The sequence below is a fragment of the Microchirus variegatus genome, assembly GCF_963457635.1.
Source record: "Microchirus variegatus genome assembly, chromosome: 4".
Taxonomy (NCBI): Eukaryota; Metazoa; Chordata; class Actinopteri; order Pleuronectiformes; family Soleidae; genus Microchirus; species Microchirus variegatus.
The window spans coordinates 32,510,443-32,531,908 of record NC_139805.1 but is presented as its reverse complement, the minus strand read 5'-3'; the positions used below and the strand labels follow the sequence as shown (position 1 = coordinate 32,531,908).

Sequence of the window (21,466 nt, the reverse complement as noted above, 5' to 3'; positions counted from 1 at the left end):
CTGCAATGATTGGTAGACGGCGGTAGGTGGCGCCACATGTCAAAACATGATTTCAAAACATAAACACGATTTGCAGTCTGCAAAATATTTTTTTTAATGCAAATATTTTGTCTGTACTGTTGTTGTTGGTGAGTTCAGTTTGTTATATGAACATTATTCCTGAGTCTCTGTGACATATTAGGAGGATTTTATGGCCAGTTGCTTTAGATTTATTACATAATGCACCTTTAAATCAAAGATGATAAATTATGATAAATGTTATATTATTTATTATTATCGCTCTTATTTAATTTAAGTAGCGATAATAGTAGTGATAATGGTGCATAGGTCACAACATAGACCGTTTTTGTTTTATTTTTGATAGTGCTGTCAAACGTTAACGGGGTCAAAGATAACGCATGTTAACGCACGACACGTTTCCGTGACGACAGACCGGAAAAAGACGCGCGTGAAGTCATGTTTACGTGACTCCCGGTTGTTAAAATTAGTCTCTAAAGTAACGCTAAACTTTAAAAACAGAGGCACACATACGCTGTTACGCTGGTTATTTGTTAGCGCTGCTCTTTTCCTTTAATAAACAGACCCCTCCAGTTCCACTGTAGGCGCGCTAACCGGCGCTAAAAGGAGCTAATGCAGCTAACGGAGCTAACTGGTAAACGGTGACTGGACTCCGGTGTCGGGGCACGTAGACATGACGTCATTCGTATCTTTTTGCGGTCAGTCGTCATGGAAACGTGTCATTCGTTAACGCGCGTTAACCTTTTGCGCAGCACTAATTTTTGTTCATAAAAACGAACTTTGAGCTGTGACCTATTTCCAATTTCATCACTTTGCCTACAAGTTGCACTGGGAAAAAAAGGATATAAGACACTCAATATTACATATTCTTATTGCTTCTTTATATACGTTTTACATCGTAATAGAAAAAAGCAGCCTGGATGCTCTGTTTTGGATTATTTCCATTGGATTAAATGAAGGGATTACAGCAGTGAGTTGTTGTTAATAGGGATACGTGTAAAAGAAATACAAGTAATGGTACTTGTATTTTTGTCCCCTCCCTTGTGTTTAAATTACTTTATTCCTAAGTAATTTATTTGAGTACGTCATTCACCTGTGTGTGCTCATCTGTAAGTGTGTGTGTGTGCGTGTGTGTGTGCGTGTGTGTGTGCGTGTGTGTGTGTGTGTGACACTCACGCTCTTCTGTGCGTCAAACATCAGCGTCCTGTAGAGCTGTGCAAAGTTGGGGTAGGACAGATCACTCCTGGCCTCCACTTCCTGTCAGTGTGACACCACAGTCAGAAGAGGTGGAGACAAAATAATAACACCAATAATAATATTAATATATAATAATCCACTCTCGCCTGCAGCTTGTCTTTGAGAAACCGCATGTTGGGGACTCTGTAGTTGATCTGAGGCAGCAGAGCTTTCACCTCCTTCACTGTGACGCTGGACAAGGAAAATAAAGACAGGAGAGCATGAGACAAACTGAAGTACAGTCTGAATGAGTCTGAATGCACTCGAGCAGAGTAGATAATTAAATGAGTATATGTCATAAATAACACGGTGATCTTTGAAAAACAGGAGATGGCGCCGTATGTGTGGTTTTTCTATTCTGTTCAATAGATTTCAGTGATAAGGCAAAGAAAAAAAAACTGAATTAAACACAGAAAGTAAAGAAATTAAAGGAAAGTAGTGAACTCAGTGTGAAGTCAACATATATATATATATATATATATATATATATATATATATATATATATATATATATATATATATATATACACATATATATATATGTATATTTATATATACATATATACATATATATATGTACATTTATATATACATATCATATATATATATATATGTATATATATATATACATATAAGTAAGTATACATAAGTATTTGCAAAGGAGCGACTACTCAAACTCTTCTAAAAACACTTTGGAATGAGATAGCAGTGAAATGGCAACCCCTAGTGGCCAAAATTAGTAGTACAAAAACAAACACAAACATATTCTGAGCAAAAGAAAAAATAGGTTTTCCTTTACATAACGCCCTGAAACGCTTGTTCATTTCATTTCTTTTTCATCTTTAGTTTTAGTGGAAGAAGATTTTTTTTTTTATATGTTTATTATATATTATAATATGTGTTTATTATAAAGTTTAAAGCAACCGTCACTGATATGTTTTATTTAACTTTATATTCTATCAGCTAGCGCAAGACACTGAAGAAAGCGAAATGTTCACGTGGAAAGTTTTTTGTTTTTTTTTAAATGTATTTTTTGGGCCTTTTTTGCCTTTAATGATAGCATAGTATAGAGAGACAGGAAACGGGAGGCAGAGAGATGGGGAATGACACGCAGAAAAGACCGCTAGGTGCGGGATACGAACCAGGGTCACCTGCAGCAAGGACTACAGCCTCAGCATATGGGGCAGGTGCTCTACCAACTGAGCCACCTAACTTCTACCTAATTTTTCCTCATTCGTTTGAGTAGCGCCACCGCAAGGAGAAATGAGGTAGCGACACCCAGTGAGGCATCAGGCATTAAAGGTGCCATATGTAAGAATGTGGCCAAAAACGGTTACTACATTCAAATTAAAAATACAGAGGTCTTTTAGGTTTCGTTTTCTGACGTAACTGGCAACCCGTGGTTTCTCGGCAGCTGAGACTCTACTGACTGCAATGATTGGTAGAAGGCAGTAGGTGGCGCCACATGCCAAAACATGATTTCAAAACATAAACATGATTTGCAGTCTGCAAAATGTTTTTTTTAATCCAAATATTTTGTCTGTACTGTTGTTGTTGGTGAGTTCGATTTGTTATATGAACATTATTCCTGAGTCTCTGTGACATATTAGGAGGATTTTACGGCCAGTTGCTTTAGATTTATTACATAATGCATCTTTAAACTGAGTTTAACCTCACTCAGTTTAAACTTCCATGTGTTGAGTGGCTGCTCGGAAGCTTTCACTCAGGCTTCATGATTCAGCAGAAGGACTTTGTCCTGAATTCAGTGTCGAGTCGGCAAAAATGTGGAGCGAGAAGAAACATTTTAACCTCAGGAAAGTAAGCCCTTACAAAGCTAAGTGGTCCTTACATCTATAAGCTGTCACAGTAGATTCTGTTCACTTCCTAATGTCTTTACCACTATGTCTTTTTTTTTCTTTCTAGCACAAACAGCACATGGACAATCGCTTCAGCTGATTAAGAAAACACACACACACACACACACAACCAGGACGGGTCGGTAACGACAGGAGAAATCAGAGTTGATGCTCGGGAAGTATTGAGGAGCATTTGGGGTCAACGACCGATTGTTGTCTCTGCCAGGTCTGATTTGTCTCCGACGACTGCCACTATTGCTATTTTCACAAGAGACAGGAAGTTGCCCTGTCCAGCCCACCGCATCACTTCCTGCTCCTTATCGGACGGCGGCAGGCTGTTTGTCCTGGAGCAGCTTCCACCCAAACAGAAGCCTGGAGAGAAAAAACCCGTCCTGATAGATGTGTCCAGGGCTGCGTGGACGACCGGAAGTTAAGGGTCGGACCCCCTGACACGGGAGCGTGACGAGCTCTTTGAAACACATCTGGATCTGGTTTCACCTTTGCTTCCCACCCGCTGTGACACAACCACCAATGAGCATAATTTACGCGCGGCGGTAAACGGCTATGACGGGGTGTTGATGGGGGTTTTTGTTGGCGACTCACTCACTCACTCACTCACCTGCCCTCGTGGCTCCGGTCCATGATGTCAAACTGTTTCCTCAACCACCTACAGAGAGAAAGAGAAGAAACAACAAACTTGATTTACAATTTTACATCGAATTCATTATAATTTCACACATAAATAAAGACAAATTGGCTTTCGTTTAAAGGTGCCATATGTAAGAATGTGGCCAAAAGCGGTTACTACATTCAAATTCAAAATATCTTTTAGGTTTCATTTTTTGACGTAACTGGCAACCCGTGGTTGCTCGGCAGCTGAGACTCTACTGACTGCAATGATTGCTTGAAGGCGGTAGGTGGCGCCACATGCAAAAACATGATTTGCAGTCTGTAAAATATTTTTTTTAATGCAAATATTTTGTCTGTACTGTTGTTGTTGATGAGTTCAGTTTGTTATATGAACATTATTCCTGAGTCTCTATGACATATTAGGAGGATTTTATAGCCAGTTGCTTTAGATTTATTACATAATGCACCTCAAAAATATGTATTTTCCTAAATCATTAATCCAGGTTGTACAGTGTCAGAGGTTATGGTTGTGAATGGAAATCTCTTCTGTGTTTTTCCTTCACTCTGAATTTGCATTTCATTTCTTTTCATGAATAATAATAATATTATGTCCCTGGGTTTCAGATTTGTTTCCAAGAAACCACGTGCTGAGCCTTTATTTTGGTGCGTTTTCTTGCTTGAGTCGAGTTAATCTTTTCATATAAGGTAAAAAATAAATATACTTACATTTTCTTGAGAAATTTTACCATCACCTGATCGTATGAATTGATGAACTTATTGTATTTTCATCAGGAGCAGGGTCATTTTATCAGAGGCAGCCATTTTGGACCGCTGTGTATTGACATTAGCTTACAATGGACTAGCTAAACAACGGCTAACTGATGGCTGTCAGAAATGTTGTGTAATTGTACACACTATACCTTTGACTCAAGCACGACGATGACCTGGATGAACGAGAACCTTCACAGATTTAGTTTTGAATGACAAACACATTTAAAACAGTTCATTTCGCCCCCAACAGCATGCTAGCACCTGCAGCTACAGCTAAAGCTAGAGTGTTAGTTGAGTTAAAAGTTCTTTACTTTTAACTTTTCAAAAATAAAACAAAACGGCCACCTATTATTAATTGATAATCACAGTTGAGCCAAACGTGAAAAGAATTTAGCTGCAGATTACACAATTATAGTCTCTACATTTAATAAAATAGTCTTTGTTTTTTTCACTGTGCAGACTATCGAATAGCCTCTCCACTTTTAAATCCCAACTTAAAACGTACCTGTTCACTTTGGCCTTTGGCGGATTTTAGTTGCTTTTATCCGTTGTCCTTATCTGCTTTATTGATTTTATTGCTTTTATTGTTTTAACTATTTTACTGTAAAGCACTTTGGTATGCCACTGGCTGTTTTAAATGTGCTATATAAATAAAGTTGACATTGACATTGACATTTCCAACAGCTGTTACCATCGCTAACTAGGATGTGTTCTAGGATGTTTCTTAAAGCAAATACGTTTGGAAGTTCTTCTCATTAATTAATTAATCCATTAATTAACTGTAAATAACTAAAAAGGAATAGAATGTTATATTTCACTCAGAATAAAAATGACTGTCATAATCTCTGGTGCTAATGTTTATGTTGAGTGCTAGATTAACATATCTTGCTAATTTACTTGAATGGCCAGGTTTTTTGTGTTAAAGTCAATATCTTTGATTTGTAAACAACGAAAACACTTGAGAATGTTGTTATTTTAGTCATTTTTTCCACAATTTGTTGGATTTATGGGTAAAAGAACGCTTAGTTAATTCCAAAAAACAATCAAGAAATGGACTGGTAATGAAAATAATTGGTAGTTTCCGCCCTATTTACTGGGTCCAAAAGTGCTTTCGTCCCTATTTACAAGAAAACTGACATGTCTTTAGTTTGCAGCTGATTAATTCACTCCCAAAACAGTTTACACAACAATCGAGAACAGACAAATTTAGCATTTCCATTTCCGCTGACACCCTGTCTCATCCTCACAGCCTCGCTCTGTTTCTCTTCAGTCGAGCGGTGCCTCCGCACATTTCATCAGGAGCAAACATCCTCATCCCAGAACAAATATTTGTCCTCCCCTCTGACCGGCAGCCTGCTCTCCAGCTCAGGCTGGTTCCTTCGTTTTTATGCCACCAGGTAAAACACACAAATAAAACGCCTCAATTATGATCGTCAATATCATACATTTCTGTTTCCGTAATTGTATTTTTAGGCTTAGTTTTTAAATGCTACCAGTCCATGACCATGCAGGACTGCTCTGTTCTGATGTTTACTGTTGCAGGAACAATGGAAAACAGCTCTATGTTTAGAAAGCTACAAATCTAAGTTAATAAATTAATAAAATTAATAAAACTTCCAAATTCAGGGTGGTAAGTAGATACTATAAACACAGAATGACATAATAATGACTTTAACAATGACCTACTTTTTGCTAGAACTGTCACAATATTACGACTTTATTCTCAAAATACTACGACTTTATTCTAATTGCAATATTAAGACTTTATTCTAGTAATGCTACGATTTTATTCTAGTAATATTACAACTTTATTCTCATAACAATCGGACTTTATTCTCTAAATATTACGACTTTATTCTAGTAATATTACGTTCTTTATTCTTGTAATATTACGACTTTATTCTCGTAATAGTACAACTTTATTCTCAAAATATTACGACTTTATTCTTGTAATAATTGGACTTTATTCTAGTAATATTACAACTTTATTCTCAAAATATTACGACTTTATTCTTGTAATAATCGGACTTTATTCTAGTAATATTACAACTTTATTCTCATAATAATCAGACTTTATTCTCTAAATATTACAACTTTATTCTAGTATTACGACTTTATTCTCGTAATATTACGACTTTATTCTCATAATATTACAACTTTATTCTTGTAATAATCTGACTTTATTCTAGTAATATTACAACTTTATTCTCATAATAATCAGACTTTATTCTCTAAATATTACAACTTTATTCTAGTATTACGACTTTATTCTCGTAATATTACGACTTTATTCTAGTATTACGACTTTATTCTCGTAATATTACGACTTTATTCTCATAATATTACAACTTTAAATATTGTAATAATCTGACTTTATTCTAGTAATATTACAACTTTATTATCGTAATAATCGGACTTTATTCTCAAAATATGACAACTTTAAGCTCGTAATATTACGACTTTATTCTCAAAATATGACGATTTTATTCTCGTAATATTACGACTTTATTCTCTAAATATTACGACTTTATTCTAGTAATATTACGACTTTATTCTTTATTACGACTTTATTATTAAAAAAATTCTCTTCAGTTTGGCCCAAATACTGTGTGTAAAAAAAGTAAAAAGAGAAAAAGAAGCGTTAAGGTCCAGTGCGTAGGAAATAGTGACATCTAGTGGTGAGACTGCAGACTGCAACAACTGCTACACTGGTTTAAAGGATGAAGCGTTCCAGTCTCTGGTGTGTTTGGAAACTCACTCCAGAGTCCAGAGACTAGGATTAAATCAAACCTGCCGCTCATCACCACACCCACCTGTCTATCTGCAGCGGTGCTGGGGCTCTCTGAGTGTCGGCCATCAGCCAGTTGAGACCAGTGACCCACATGTTGACCTCCTCCTCACTGAAGGCTGTCGAGTCACAGAGAAAAACTTTTTAACTTTCACTGGTATAAAAAAATTAGAAATCAAGACGATATCTCAATGGTTTTGATTTTATGGAAGCACAGGACAGTTTTTTTTTATCCATATACACTGTGTTTGTGAAGGAGGACAAAGGGCTGTGAGTGAGTGTATACTGTACATATATATATATATATATATACACTGACCGGCCACACTGAGCGTCCTGAGGCGAAACTCCAGGCCATAGAGCACGATGTAGCAGTGGGCGGAGTCCAGTTTACGAGCCTCCTCCGGGTAGCGCTCGAAATCTCGGGAGCCCTTCCCCAGCCGCAGCTCCCGGATCTCTCGTATGTCAACTGGAGGAGGGAGGGAGAGAGGGAAGGAGGGAGGGAGGGAAGGAGGGAAGGAGGGAGGGAGGCAGGAAGGAAGGATAGTGTTGCATGAGCACAAATATGCACAACCATAAATCACAGTTTGGTTTCGTTGTTCATTTCCCTGCCAAACACACTGAAATTTGCTACTGGAGAGCTGAACAAATGTACTGTGTGAGCGCGCACGCACACACACACACACACAAACACACACACACACACAGACACACACACACACACAGCTGTCTGTGGCAGGATGCTGTTTAATGGCTGCAGAGCACTTTTCTGTAACTTCCTTTCACCTGTGTTTGGGAAAAGAATTACAGAAAATAAGTCATTTTTAACTTTATTGACCTTTTTTTTCATCCATGTCTTTATATAGTTTTGAGTACTGACATATTCTACTAAGTATAAGTACCACTATTTTTATAAGATTTTTTTTTTTAAGTACAAGTAACAGTACTGCTCTAAAAAGTAAAAAAGTAGCTAGTTTAAAATGAACTTAGTTACTTTCTTGTGTCGTGCAAAAAGGACAAGGGAACACAAACCTCACATGAAATGGTTTTTAATTAAAGTAAAAAAATATATATATGTAAAAACATGGGTCAAGGGTCACAAATGTCACTCACTCAGGGATCTTAATACTAATTCACCTGTCTGTCCTCCTCATTCACCTGTCCTCATCGTTCACCTTTCCTCCTCATTAATGTCCTCCTCATTCACCTGTCCCCATCATTCATTCACCTGTCCTCATAATTCACCTGTCTTCATCATTCATTCACATCCTCATCATTCACATGTCCTCCTCGTTCACATGTCCTCCTCGTTCACATGTCCTCATCATTCACAAGTCCTCATCGTTCAACTGTCCTCCTCATTAACGTCCTCATCGTTCACCTGTCCTCATCATTTACATCCTCCTCATTCACCTGTCCTCCTCATAATGTCCTTATCGTTCACCTGTCCTCCTCATTCACAAGTCCTCATCGTTCACCTGTCCTCCTCATTCACAAGTCCTGTTCGTTCACCTGTCCTCATCATTCACATGTCCTCCTCGTTCACGTGTCATCATCGTTCACCTGTCCTCCTCGTTCACATGTCCTCATCGTTCACCTGTCCGCATCATTCACAAGTCCTCATCGTTCACCTGTCCTCCTCATTAACGTCCTCCTCATTCACCCGTCCTCCTCATAATGTCCTCATCGTTCACCTGTCCTCCTCATTCACAAGTCCTCATCGTTCACCTGTCCCCCCATTAACGTCCTCATCGTTCACCTGTCCTTCTCATTAACGTACTCATCGTTCACCTGTCCTCCTCGTTCACCTGTCCTCCTCATTCACAAGTCCTCACCATTCACTTGTCCTCTTCATTCACAAGTCCTCATCGTTCACCTGTCCACCTCATTCATGTCCTCATCGTTCACCGGTCCTCTTCATTCACAAGTCCTCATCGTTCACCTGTCCTCATCGTTCACCTGTCCTCCTCATTAATGTCCTCATCACTCACCTGTCCTCATCGTTCACCTGTCCTCCTCATTAATGTCCTCATCCCTCACCTGTCCTCATCGTTCACCTGTCCTCCTCATTAATGTCCTCATCGTTCACCTGTCATCCTCATTCACATGTCCTCATCATTCATTCACACATTCACTGACAAAGTTTTCAGTGTGCGTGATTTTTTCTCTTACGTCAACAACAGAGACAGTGGACAACTCCACGTTTGTCCTACATACATCAAGCAATGCAGGGCATGAAACAGCAGGTGGCGTAGTAACAAACAAGGGAGACATTTACCTAAATGTCGACACTTTCAATGACCCATGTCTATTCAGTTTGATTTTCAAACACTTACAAGGGATTTTCAAACAAACTTTCAAGGATTTCAAGGAAAAATAGCAGTTTGTTTTTTTATGAGATTCCACCAAAAACCCAACTCTTAATTCAGCATATTTTGTGGTTGTAACGTGGACTAACGGCTGGTTACGATCACATATCTCATGATCGAGAAGTCAGGGGTGTTTGCTTTGGTACAAATGGAACAATAGAAAGCTTGTGTCACAGTGCGAGGGGTTAATCACTGCAGCGACTGAAGACGATGAGAGAATGATGCAAACTCTGGACTCTGCTTTGACACTTGAGACACACCCACAGAGAAAACCCTGGCTTAGTAACATGGCAGACGTCTTACACAAACACACATAAACATTCACTCGTAAATCCCTCTGGCTAACACATGTTTACTCCACTAAACTGATGATAATCTGGATGATAGACTCATCCCCTATTTCAAATTATGTCAATCCAACAGGAGGAACAACGGGAAAAATGAATAATCCGAGCCTGTTGCTGCTGAGTTTAACCTCCAAGTCAGTGTCGGCCGATCTCAGCAGGTTTGTTTACAATCCTGAGTCAAACTGAGCCAAAGGGAGAAATCTGGTTTCTATCCGAGGCTCCGGCATGCGGAGACGACAGCGAGCACACTTGGCACGAGATTAAGAGAAGCTCCGTTATCGTCAGATGGACACGTACATCCATAATCTGCCGGGAGGAGGATCAGCGATGGAACCAGCAGAACAAAGTGAGCCCGAATCAAAGTTCTCATTCGTTAAACTAAGTTTTTATAAGAACGTACGAGGCTTTTGTGTCCTCGTGCACTTGGTGAACATCTGGGCGACATGATTCCGATCCGACTTACATCCCAAATCCACGATTCCTCTGCCAGAAATACTCACGTGGATTAAAAACCATAGCGACGACTCGCTGATCAGATGTTCCAAAATCAGTCACACTGTCGTTTCCTCTTCCTCTAACGACTAAAATAACGCTATAGCTGCTATCAATCTTATATCCGCTACCTGGCTAAGTGCCGTAAAGTCTCCCCCGATTCTGAGGACTCGGAAGGTCGGCGACCCTGATCTTTCTAAGAGCTGGTTTTCCCACAAACAGACAGTAGGGGGCGGTGGAGACAGCCCCCCTCGAAGACGTTTAATCATCACAATGACTCTGAAGCAGTTAATTTAGGGTAAAAATCTTCAAATTTATGAAGTACGGACGCATTATTACTGCTGACACTTCTGTGGACCTCCATCTTCTGGCAAAATATATATATATATGCCTTCTTATGTGTTCTCTTCTTGCAGTTGGAGTGTTTTAAAGCTCACATAGAGTGGTCCTGTTGCACATATATGTGAGTTATGGAGGTCTACTTACATACATTAACTTGTTTTTATGGTCAAAAACCTCCTGGTTGCTGTAAACGAGCCGAGAGAAATCTCTCCTTACTGACGTTCTCCTCAGCCGTGGTGTTTCAGACCACACCCAGAAGACAGACTGTGTTGTGATTGGCCAGCCAGCGTATAGAGCCTTCCCAACTGTCTTGTGATTGGCCTGTTTGTTTCGAACCGTCAGGGCTTCATAAACGAGGTAATAATGCAGATACACACTAAAAAAACAGCGTTAATTGGAACTTCCGGTCTAGGTCCGCTTTAACAGCTGTAAAACTGAAGACTGGAAGCCGGAAGTTTGTAAAACTGCCTCACACACCGACAAACGTCCATAAAGAAAATCTGAGACTTCACAACACGACACACACAGGAGTTGTTATTCCAAATGTGCTAGTTTGTGATTTACTGTAAGTGTTAGCAGGAGACATAGAAGAGCTACGGTGTCCCCATTGTGTTCTCCATTAGCATTGGAACACTCCAATATTTACACTACCATTCAAAAGTTTGGGCTCACTTAGAAATGTCCTTAATTTTTTTTTCAATGAATATAACATTAAATGAATCAGAAATACACTATACATTGTGAACGTGGTAAACGACTATTCTAGCTGCAAACGTCGTGGTTTTTAACGGAATATGTACATAGGTGTATAGAGGCCCATTTCCAGGGTTCTAATGGTATATTGTGTTTGCTAATGGCGTTAGAAGGCTATTGGATGATCAGAAAACCCTTGTGCAATGATGTTAGCACAGCTGAAAACAGTTTTGCTGGTTCTTTGATGAAAGGGTAAAATGATTATTTTGAATAAAAATCATTATTTCTAATCTCGTCAATGTCTTGACTATATTTTCTATTCATTTTGCAACTCTTTTGATGAATAAAAGTGTGACTTTTAATTGAAAACACTAACAAATTGTATAGGTGACCCCACATTTTTTGAACGGTAGCGTATGTTCCCTAACGTGCAAACCTGGAGGGGTTGGGGTTGAGTTATCAGGGCGATGGGTGGAATAGAACCCCCCCCCCCGTTCATATCTTGTATTTGTTTTTCTCTGATCTCGTCCTTTATTACTTCCTGCCGTTTAGCTTGGACTTTGGACAGTGAGGCAAACAGCCTGCCGGACGTCACAATTCGGTCTCCAAGACTTGTAACGCACACCCTGCACGTCTGACTCACACAATACAACATGAAATGACTGCGGCCACACACACACACGTTTTTCTATTGTTCCAAGCACAGCTAAAATGCCTCGAGGACGACGAGTCTTAGGAAAACGGAGAGAACTGGCCAAAAAAATATCCTCAAAAAACAATAGTTTGAAGCAGAATTTGACCTCATACGCACTCGCACTCATAAATCCTCCGAATGTGGCCTTTAATCCTGGTCCAGGCTGAAAACGCGGCGTTGATAACGAAGAGCTTTGGAGAACAGCCCGACGTGAACTTTGATGATTTGATGAATAAAACACGTGGGTTGAGAGAGGTGAGGGGAGAATGACACAGAGGTCAAACTGGAGGGACATCAGAGATGTGAAAAATTACAAAAAGATAACGTAATAGTGATTTAACGCTTCACTAATGCACACAGCGAGGAGGTCACAGGTTTAGATCCTGGTGCAACTGTTCCGTGTGGAGTTTTGCATGTTCTCTCCCTGTGTGGGCGTGGGTTCTCTCCGGGTTTTCCGGCTTCCTCCCACAATCCCACAATCACGCAGAGCGGGGGTTTAAGTTAAGTGGACGCTCTAAATTGTCAGACAATACATGCATCACTGAGTCTGAATTAGTCACAATTCTAAAAATCCTAAATTCGATTTGATTTCCGATCTTTTTGTCTCTCTTAGTCTCGAAAAATTTGGTTTTATTATCGTCTGATGCTACAAAACATATAATGCTAGCTATCCCTTTAACGCAAATTGAATTTTGAGGATATTTTGCGCCAAATGAGGACAGAAAAGTTGTCGTTGTTAACGGAGTTGTTTTTACGTCAAGCCGGTGTTGTCAGTTTAACGCGTTATTAGCGCCGCAAACACAAACCCATTTAAACAGCGTAAAATTTTTTAACGTGAGATTAACGCTCTATTTGGCCGAGCATACTTTGAGGTTTTTTTCGCTTGCTGTTGCAACAACTAGTAACTTTAGAACAACTACAGCGGATATAGCTAGATCGAAAACAAAACAATGCAAAAACCATTTACGCAAAGCAAGCCGATCCACTCTTCTGTGTTGATAAGAGTAAAAATAATGGTACGAAAAGAAATCAAAGGACATTTAGAATAGATAAAAATGTGTGATTAATCGCGAGTTAACTATGACATTAACGCGGTTAATCGCGATTAAATATTTTAATCGTTAATCGACAGCACTAGTCTAGGTCCTTATGATGCGCACGGAGCCGTCCTGCGCTATGCTAGGCGCTCATAACATAGTTCACACACCGTGGTTTTCTAGTGATAGCAAATAATTGATGGCTAGCTATCACTACAAGACAAGACGTCCGGAGTCGGAGCCATTTTATGAACATTACAAATTCTCTGCTTCAGGCTAACGCTAACTTTGACCGATTCAGTAGTAATACAATTTGCTGGTGAGCACGTTTTACAAAACTCACGGGAAAACGCTAATATTTACATATTCCCAACTAGCTGTGGTCGCTATTAGCGGGAGGAGCTAACGTGTAGTCAACGACTACAACCACAACACTGAGGTTTTTCCCTCCTCGGACACGCCTGAAGTACGTCACACTGGGGTTGTGGGGTTAAATCCTCGAGATTAAGCATGTTTCGATTGGAGAAAGTGTCGGCGATTTTTTTTTCCTCTCTGGGTCAGTTCACCCTCCTGTTTGGTTTGCGTCGCGACGTTAGCGTTCATGAATGTGGGGCGGGGCAGGTGTTTGTTTTCCTGTGGAGTATAAATAACGCAGCCTTTCTGCCGAAATCGCTCACTCCACTGAGCCCTAATGGCTGCTTCTTCATCAGAGCGGCACATAAATGACTCGACTACTTTTCTTCTTTTTCTGGAGAAACTGCCGCTGAAAGACTGCGAACGTACGTTCAGTCTCTGAACAGCTGCGTGCACTGCTGACCTGAAACCACCAGCCGTTGATAATTGCAGTGTGTGCTGGTGTGTGCAGTGAAATAAACTGTTCCTGGTACAGCTGGTGACATCACTTCCCCCGGGCCAGATGGTATGGAGAGTTTTACAGTAAGTCAGAGAAACGCAAAGACAGAACGAGAGAGCTGTGAAATAAAGATGGTATAAGTGAGAGTTTGACTCTCTCACTGTATTTATAGGATTACTGCGCAGTTACAGTATTTGAAATGCACGTTAAAGCTTACTTTCTTATTCCTTTGTCATTTTATTCCGTATTTTAAAGGCGCCATATGTAAGAATGTGGTCAAAAACGGTTACTACATTCAAATTCAAAATACAGAGGTATTTTAGGTTTCGTTTTCTGACGTAAGTGGCAACCCGTGGTTGCTCGGCAGCTGAGACTCTACTGACTGCAATGATTGGTAGACGGCGGTAGGTGGCGCCACATGCCAAAACATGATTTCAAAACATAAACATGATTTGCAGTCTGCAAAATATTTTTTTTAATGCAAATATTTTGTCTGTACTGTTGTTGTTGGAGAGTTCAGTTTGTTATATGAACATTATTCCTGAGTCTCTGTGACATATTAGGAGGATTTTGTGACCAGTTGCTTTAGATTTATTACATAATGCACCTTTAATGCTCTGTTCTATGCTGATGAAGTTTGTAGGCTGTGCGTCTGATATTTTGTTAACCTTATTTATTATCTTAAAATAATCAATTACTGGACCAAAAGCAAAATATGCATCCAAATGGATATGCAATGAAGTCAAATTTAAGCAATAATACATTTTAAAATTACAATTTCAGCTTCTTATGGCGTAATAAAGTTAGCATTAAGCTAACATCTGGCAGTTATTTACAGTTTACTTAAAAATAGTGTATTAACAATTTAAAATGAAGGAAAAACAATGAAATCTGAACAGTATAAAACATATTTAACACATAATTTCTCTGATTTTTTTGTCTCAATGTCCAAAAACAGGCCCAAAAATAGGAACCATATACAGGCGTTTTTCCCCCACTTTTTCCCTTTCTGGCAACAAAGACGCTGATTCGCAAAGCCTTCTTGCAACAGTGCAAATTGAATCACCGGAATAACGTCATGTCAGCATTGACGTGCAACTTCTCAGCTTTCAGAAAGCGTTAAAATTCTTCAGCTAGCACAAACCGTCGTGTTTGTACGCTAATGCAAAGTACACTTGCGCAAACCTGTTGTCTGCAATACGCCCGGGTGTTAAAGGATTTAAAACTCTTGATCAAATTGTTCCTTTTTTAGAATTATTTAAAGGTGCCATATGTAAGAATGTGGCCAAAAACGGTTACTACATTCAAATTCAAAATACCGAGTGACTGACTCTCTTTGACATATTAGGAGGATTTTACGGCTAAGTGCCGTCCTTTGTTTAACGCGTGCATATCACGGCGCGTATCAGAGGCATCGAGCGCCTCGTTTGCGATCCGCGTCTCCGTTTCCTGCAGAAGTCGCTGGCGCTTTTGTCCTTCAATTGGAGACAGGAAGACAGACACTCCCTGATAACCCTGGAACACACACACTTCCCGTGTGGCCGTGGCAACGTAATGCCTCCGCTGCTTATGTGGAGCTCATCTCAAAGGAAAAAACACTGATTTTCTAGAAAACCGAGGGAGCGACGTTATGTTAAAACAAACAGGAGGGGAGGAAAAAATGTGGGCAACAAATACCAAACGGAAGGAAAAGTGGGAGAGGAGGCGGAGGAGAGCGGAGTTAAAGGGGGGGCGTCAGTTAGATAAACATTAGGAATACCAGGTGATTGACCTGTGAAAGTCAAAGTGAAACTGAAAGAAAACAGTGAGAAATAAGAAGAAAAAAAAGACTTTAGGTGAATACGTCGGGGTGGGAAAAGGTGGAAAACTGAGAGCAGGGAGTGGGAATTACTGAGAGAGCGAGCTGTGGGAGATAAAGTGAAGGAGAGCCACTGAGTTCCTGGAATGTACTGATGGGTTTGTCCACAGGGAGGTTGTTTGTAAAGGGACGCTTGTGGGTTATAAAAGCATGTGTGTGTGCGTGCGTGTGTGTGTGTGTGTGTGAGGCCGTGCAGTGTAGGTGTCAGCCTGCTGCTGGATCTTTGTGGTTTATGATTATGGATAAATAATTGACAAGGCTCCGTGAGTAGAAACAACACCCACGCATGTGTGCGTGTGTGTGTGTGCGCGCTGCGGTCTTTAGACTCTGAGCTTCTGTCGAAGGACAAATGGAAAACAAGTGAAATCTACAGTGGCTCTAAGCATAAAACACACTTGCGACTTCATAAAACATACAAAAACAAGCGAAAAGACATTAAAAAAACACACTTATTTATCTTTTACCTGCTACATTTTTTACTGTTTGGTTTCCTAGAGGTCAGATTGGACTCTTAACTCGCTGCCTCTGCTCCTTGTGTGGAGACTAAAGATTACCACTACTTATTACTCTGCATGGACGCTCCACATGCTACCGGCTAATAGCAACGCCAGGCACAGATTATGGGTTAAATGGCTGTATTTTGGGGGTCATTGATATCTTCTCCTGATGATTAATGACCAAAAACAGCAATTGACTTTAAGATAAAAGTACGTTTTGACTTGTTGGACATGCAAAATCACGTTTATAAAGCTAAATATGAAGTGATCTTAACAATATAAGGAAACACAAAAAACGCTCTTGCACAATATTACCCTTCTATGGAAAACTAAACTAAACTCTTAGAAATAAGGGTTCCAAAAGGGTTCTTCTACAAGGGCTGAAGTTCTACCTGGAACCATTTGCTTCTGAAAAACCCTTTCCCAGAATAAATAAAGGGTTTTTCAAGGGTTCTTGGTAACACCAATGGTTCCAGTAAGAACCATTTTGATCCAGAGAACCCTTAAAAAACCCTTTCCGGAATAAAGGGTTTTAAGTGTTCTTGGTGGAACCCTCCAAAAAGGGTTCTCCTATGAGGACAAGCCGAAGAACCTTATATGGTTCTACTTAGCACTTTTATTTCTAAGAGTGAGGTACGATCATGGAATCAACTCAACTTTCTATATTTACAGCAGAAGAGCTTTTCTTCGCCATCTTCACTGAAAAAAGTGTATATTATGATCTTCTCCTGACGATTAATGACCAAAAACAGCTAAAGAAGATAAAAGTTAGTTTCAACTTGCTGGATGGACATTGGTTCTGGGAAAGACAGGAGAAAAGATCGGGCCAAAGAGCCCAAGAAGCAAATTACCCTTATATGAAAAACTAGTGTAATCAAGGAATCAACTCAACTTTGGTGAAGATCTTTTCTTCATCTGCTTATCTTTTGAGCTCTCAGGGCAACTGAGAAAAGAAATAAGTAAATAAAAAGAAGAAAAAGTGCTAGCCAAATTGGGTGACGGAAAAAAGACAATCTATAGAACTACTTCTTTCTCATTTGGGTGGAGTCCAGTACAGTTTTTTTTTTTACTACCACAAAGTCTGGTAGAATAACACATGGCAGACAGAAGGAAACTCTATCATGCCAGTGAACGCAACTGTAACAAATCCCCCCCCCCCCCCGGGCCACAGAATCCAGGGCATCCAGACAATAGCCTCTACACCCCAGACGGGCCGACCGGTGCTGCGACATCCCGCCTCGACTACACAACAACAACAACAACAGCCTGCTGCTGCTGCTGCTTTAACTTCGCCACTGCTGCTTTAACTTCCACTCCAGCAAGGACCGCCTCTGCCCACAATCAGTCTTGATGTCGGGGCAGAAAGACAGGAAGCTTTGGGGGCCCGGGGCAAGAACGCCGTCCTTTCTGTCGAGAGTAAGATTCAGCGAGGGGTGACGTTTGCGGAAGCTCAGGCCACAGAGGTCGTGATGTGTCTGTCAGAAGAGGTGGGAGGTCGTCCTCTACACGGTCATGGGGGGAAGAGAGAGTTCACATGTGTGTTCTTCAGGGTTCCCACACCTTTGGTTGACATCAAATCCAAGGATTGAATGTGCTGACACAGCTTGTCCACGATGGCGTCCACGTTTATTGATTTGCAGCATGTTCTGCATCAGGACAACCTTTTTAGGATCTTGGGTCAAAGTCAGTCTTGACGGAGATCTTTGAATTTTCATTTCCCAGGAATCAGGTCGTCATTTGATCTCTCTTTGCTCAACTTTACTCGCTCATTGTTCTGCACGGACTCTCACGTCAACGGCGGAAAGAGAGAGAGAGACAGTGGACAGTGTCCACAACACTGCTAGTCATCGAGATGACTAACCCTACGTACATCAAGCACAACATTTAACCTCTTCTTCACGGTTGCCCCCCGGGACCGAGCTAAAAGCTCATATAAACCATTCTTATGTTCACCACATACAGTTAAAACACTGACGGATCAAACAGCAGGAGCAGCACCCTAATTGACCGAGGTAAGCCAGAGCTATGGCGCTGCGTAACTGAAGACGCTGCAGATTCACAGAGTTGTTATTACGCACCGCACAGGGAGCATCGATTCACAGCGAGTTATCATACTATCAACAAGTTCTTTTTAGACCAATAGTGACATATGAATAAAATTAAATGGGTTTTTAATAATTTGGTACCTAAGAAATCTCAAATGGCAGAGATGGTGCCAAGCTGTGCCAAAAGAGAGAATGCCCAGACATCTCTTTACTAAAACCTCTGTAATTTCACTCTGCTTCATTTCAGCAGCATCAGACTTTGCACAGCTCATGTCCACATGTTGTTACGTGACCTCCATGTGTTTTTAAGCTCCTATACTGCATATTTTAAAAGGTGATATTTGCTTTAAAATGCAATATTTTTTTTAGGCGAGAGAAAAAAATACTTCAGTTATGCTGTGTTCCATGTACATTTACTCTGACACAGTGGCATCTACAGTGAAACTTACACCTCTGGTGGAATCTCACAAGTGTTATCTTTATTTTGATAGCAGGATAATCCACATAGAGCTTGTAACTGCAGAAGTTTTATTCTATTTAGTTTATGTCATTTTTAAGCAGGGACTACAAAAAGAGGGTCGGGAAGAAGTGATTTTAAGCACCGATCCATGTCCATTTGAGGCAATCTTGAGTCTTGAATTAATACACTTTCAAGGATTTCAAGGGCCCATATGAACCCTGGTTCCTTTTAGGAAAAAAAGAGCCAGTTTGGGACACGTGGTATAGCTCAGTTAGCTCCATCAACTGAGGCTGCAGTTGTCTGCAGTTGACCACAGCTTCCCTTCCGGCTTGTGGCTCTCTGCTGCATTTCTTTCCCTCTCTTTGCCACAAGAGCACAGTTTGTGGTATTCCATATAACATGGATGCAGGCAGGATGTGTGCATGAATGCAACACACACACACACAAAGGTGAAGGGGAGAAAAAATGTGAAAGAGAACGAGGTTAATCGTGGAGACTTGAGTGTGCTTCTGTAGTTTAATCTGAGCAGTTAGAGCACAGACCAGGGAAACTGTACATGGTGTAAAAACGCTGCGTTGCAGGCCGGTCCCTACAACACGACTCCCAACCACTGACCTCTTTTACCATCTGCACAATAATCAAGCCAAACAAATGCAGATGGACTCTACAGATTAGAGACAGAGCCTCACAGCAAAAAGGTTGCCAATTTGGGTTCGACCGAAGGCTTTTGCCTGGGGGTTTACCCCCTGGGTTTCCTCCCGTCTTCTTTTAAGGGTCAATTAGTCCATGACGATGACCTGCGAAGCCACCTACTGGCAACAGGAAGTAACAAACATTGCTAATTTACATGAAGCTTTCAGGGTGTGGTCTACAATTGCGATACTTGACAAATTATGACAAATTATTGATCGCGTCACACCTTGCCGTCGATCCAAAACCCTAAGACAATCATACATCTATTTATTCACTAAGAGAACTTCACTGTTATTATATTATACCACCGTGTGAATTGACGTGACCAAACCTAACCCAAGCCCAACCCTCATTAGTGGATTTTAGTCTTGAGACCCGAGGTCAGGGGATCCATGCTCTGGTCTACAGGGACTACATGGTTTCCACCTGAAAATTGGTGGACACCACTATTGTTGGTGAATATGATAAAAAACAGCGTGACCGCGGCAATGTTTGCGGTAAATTACCCCAAAAAATTGGCCCCCCGAGAGCCAACGGGTGGTCGTATACTCGCGTAACTTGACTGCTGTGTCCAAAATTTTAACATGTCTTTCCCAAACCTTCAATCTTAACCCGAAACCCCCCGCAGTGACGTCGTGAACAGCTGAATTTTATCGCTTCTTCGTAGCTTTTGTGGGTAATAATGTGTCTATTTAAGTTTCTCCGAGTCTCTCTGACTCGCATCTGTTTGTCGTCGTTCTGTCTCCGTCTCTCGTGGTAGTAGTTTCACAGACACTATTAGTGCTTATATACAAGCTACCTTTTTAGATTTGCCTCGAGACTTTCAGATGAATAATGTGAGTTTTTCTAGCGAGAAACTGAGATTTCTAAACCGCTCACTCTCTTACACCAAAGTCCACAGATGAAACAGAGCATGTTTAGCTCACGTGGACTCAGTTCCTGGTAAGAAAAGGCCACCTAATGACTTCCCTATGATACTGTAGACGTAAGCAGGTGCAGATTTTACGAGGTGAGCCTTTCCATAAAGCGGCTACCACCTGTTTTGCCTCGTGTCCCCCACTGACTCTGTGTCAGTACGTCATAGCACCACAGACCACAGTCGTCCGTCCATGTGGACAACAAGAACAATACTCACTCTCGCCTTCAACTTTGTCTGGGTTTCGACTCCACGCCGTCTGCCGCGTGTCCGGCTTGATCTGGAACGTTCTCCTCTCAGGCCGCTGGGACTTCTTCTGGTAGAAAACGGTCATCACCGTGCCCATCTCCAGGCTGTGGAGGACGCGCGGACCAGCCTCTTCTGTCCAGTCCGGCATCCTGGAGGTCATGACCGGACCGGCCTCCTCGGCACAGCCGTTGAGGCAGCCGCTGAACCTGGCTGCACACATCTTCACTGCATGGCTTAAAGGGGAAACCTGTCGAGACGATTGGAGATGATTCAAACTATTGTGTTTGCAGAAGATGTGGCGGTGAAGCCCAAACTGTGCCACTCAGGAGAGTGTGAGAGTGAAATGATTTCACATTAAAAACACAATGTCAGAGGCTGAAGTACTCAGAAGTAAAAAAAACAAATATATCTGGGATGTGGATGATCCTCTGGAGGGGGAGAGAATCCTTCTGTTATCCTTTCCAGATGCTTCTGGCAGCTGACTCGTGAAATCCACTCGGGGTGAGTTCTCATCACCGCTGGACTCAGGTTTCCACCCTCTGCGCGTCCTCCTCCTCCTGGTCCCTTTGCTCCAAGACGGCAAAAATAAGAGGGAAACGCAAGCCTGGGTTTGCGCCACAGC

The 21,466-nt window shown here is 41.0% G+C and overlaps 1 protein-coding gene across 1 annotated transcript in view; it reads right to left on the bottom strand.

Moving 5' to 3' along the window:
* The window catches only part of LOC310926607 (1-phosphatidylinositol 4,5-bisphosphate phosphodiesterase gamma-1-like), a gene marked incomplete at its 5' end in the record, with an annotated part of 34,604 nt that extends 13,540 nt beyond the window's left edge, over window positions 1-21,064 (bottom strand). The window contains 6 exons of the mRNA XM_083888775.1: window positions 1,195-1,275; window positions 1,362-1,446; window positions 3,730-3,777; window positions 7,325-7,418; window positions 7,619-7,768; window positions 20,815-21,064. Of these exons, the coding sequence (XP_083744901.1) occupies window positions 1,195-1,275; window positions 1,362-1,446; window positions 3,730-3,777; window positions 7,325-7,418; window positions 7,619-7,768; window positions 20,815-21,064 (708 nt within the window). The remainder of the gene's footprint in view (window positions 1-1,194; window positions 1,276-1,361; window positions 1,447-3,729; window positions 3,778-7,324; window positions 7,419-7,618; window positions 7,769-20,814) is intronic.
* Between the last annotated feature and the right edge of the window lie 402 nt (window positions 21,065-21,466).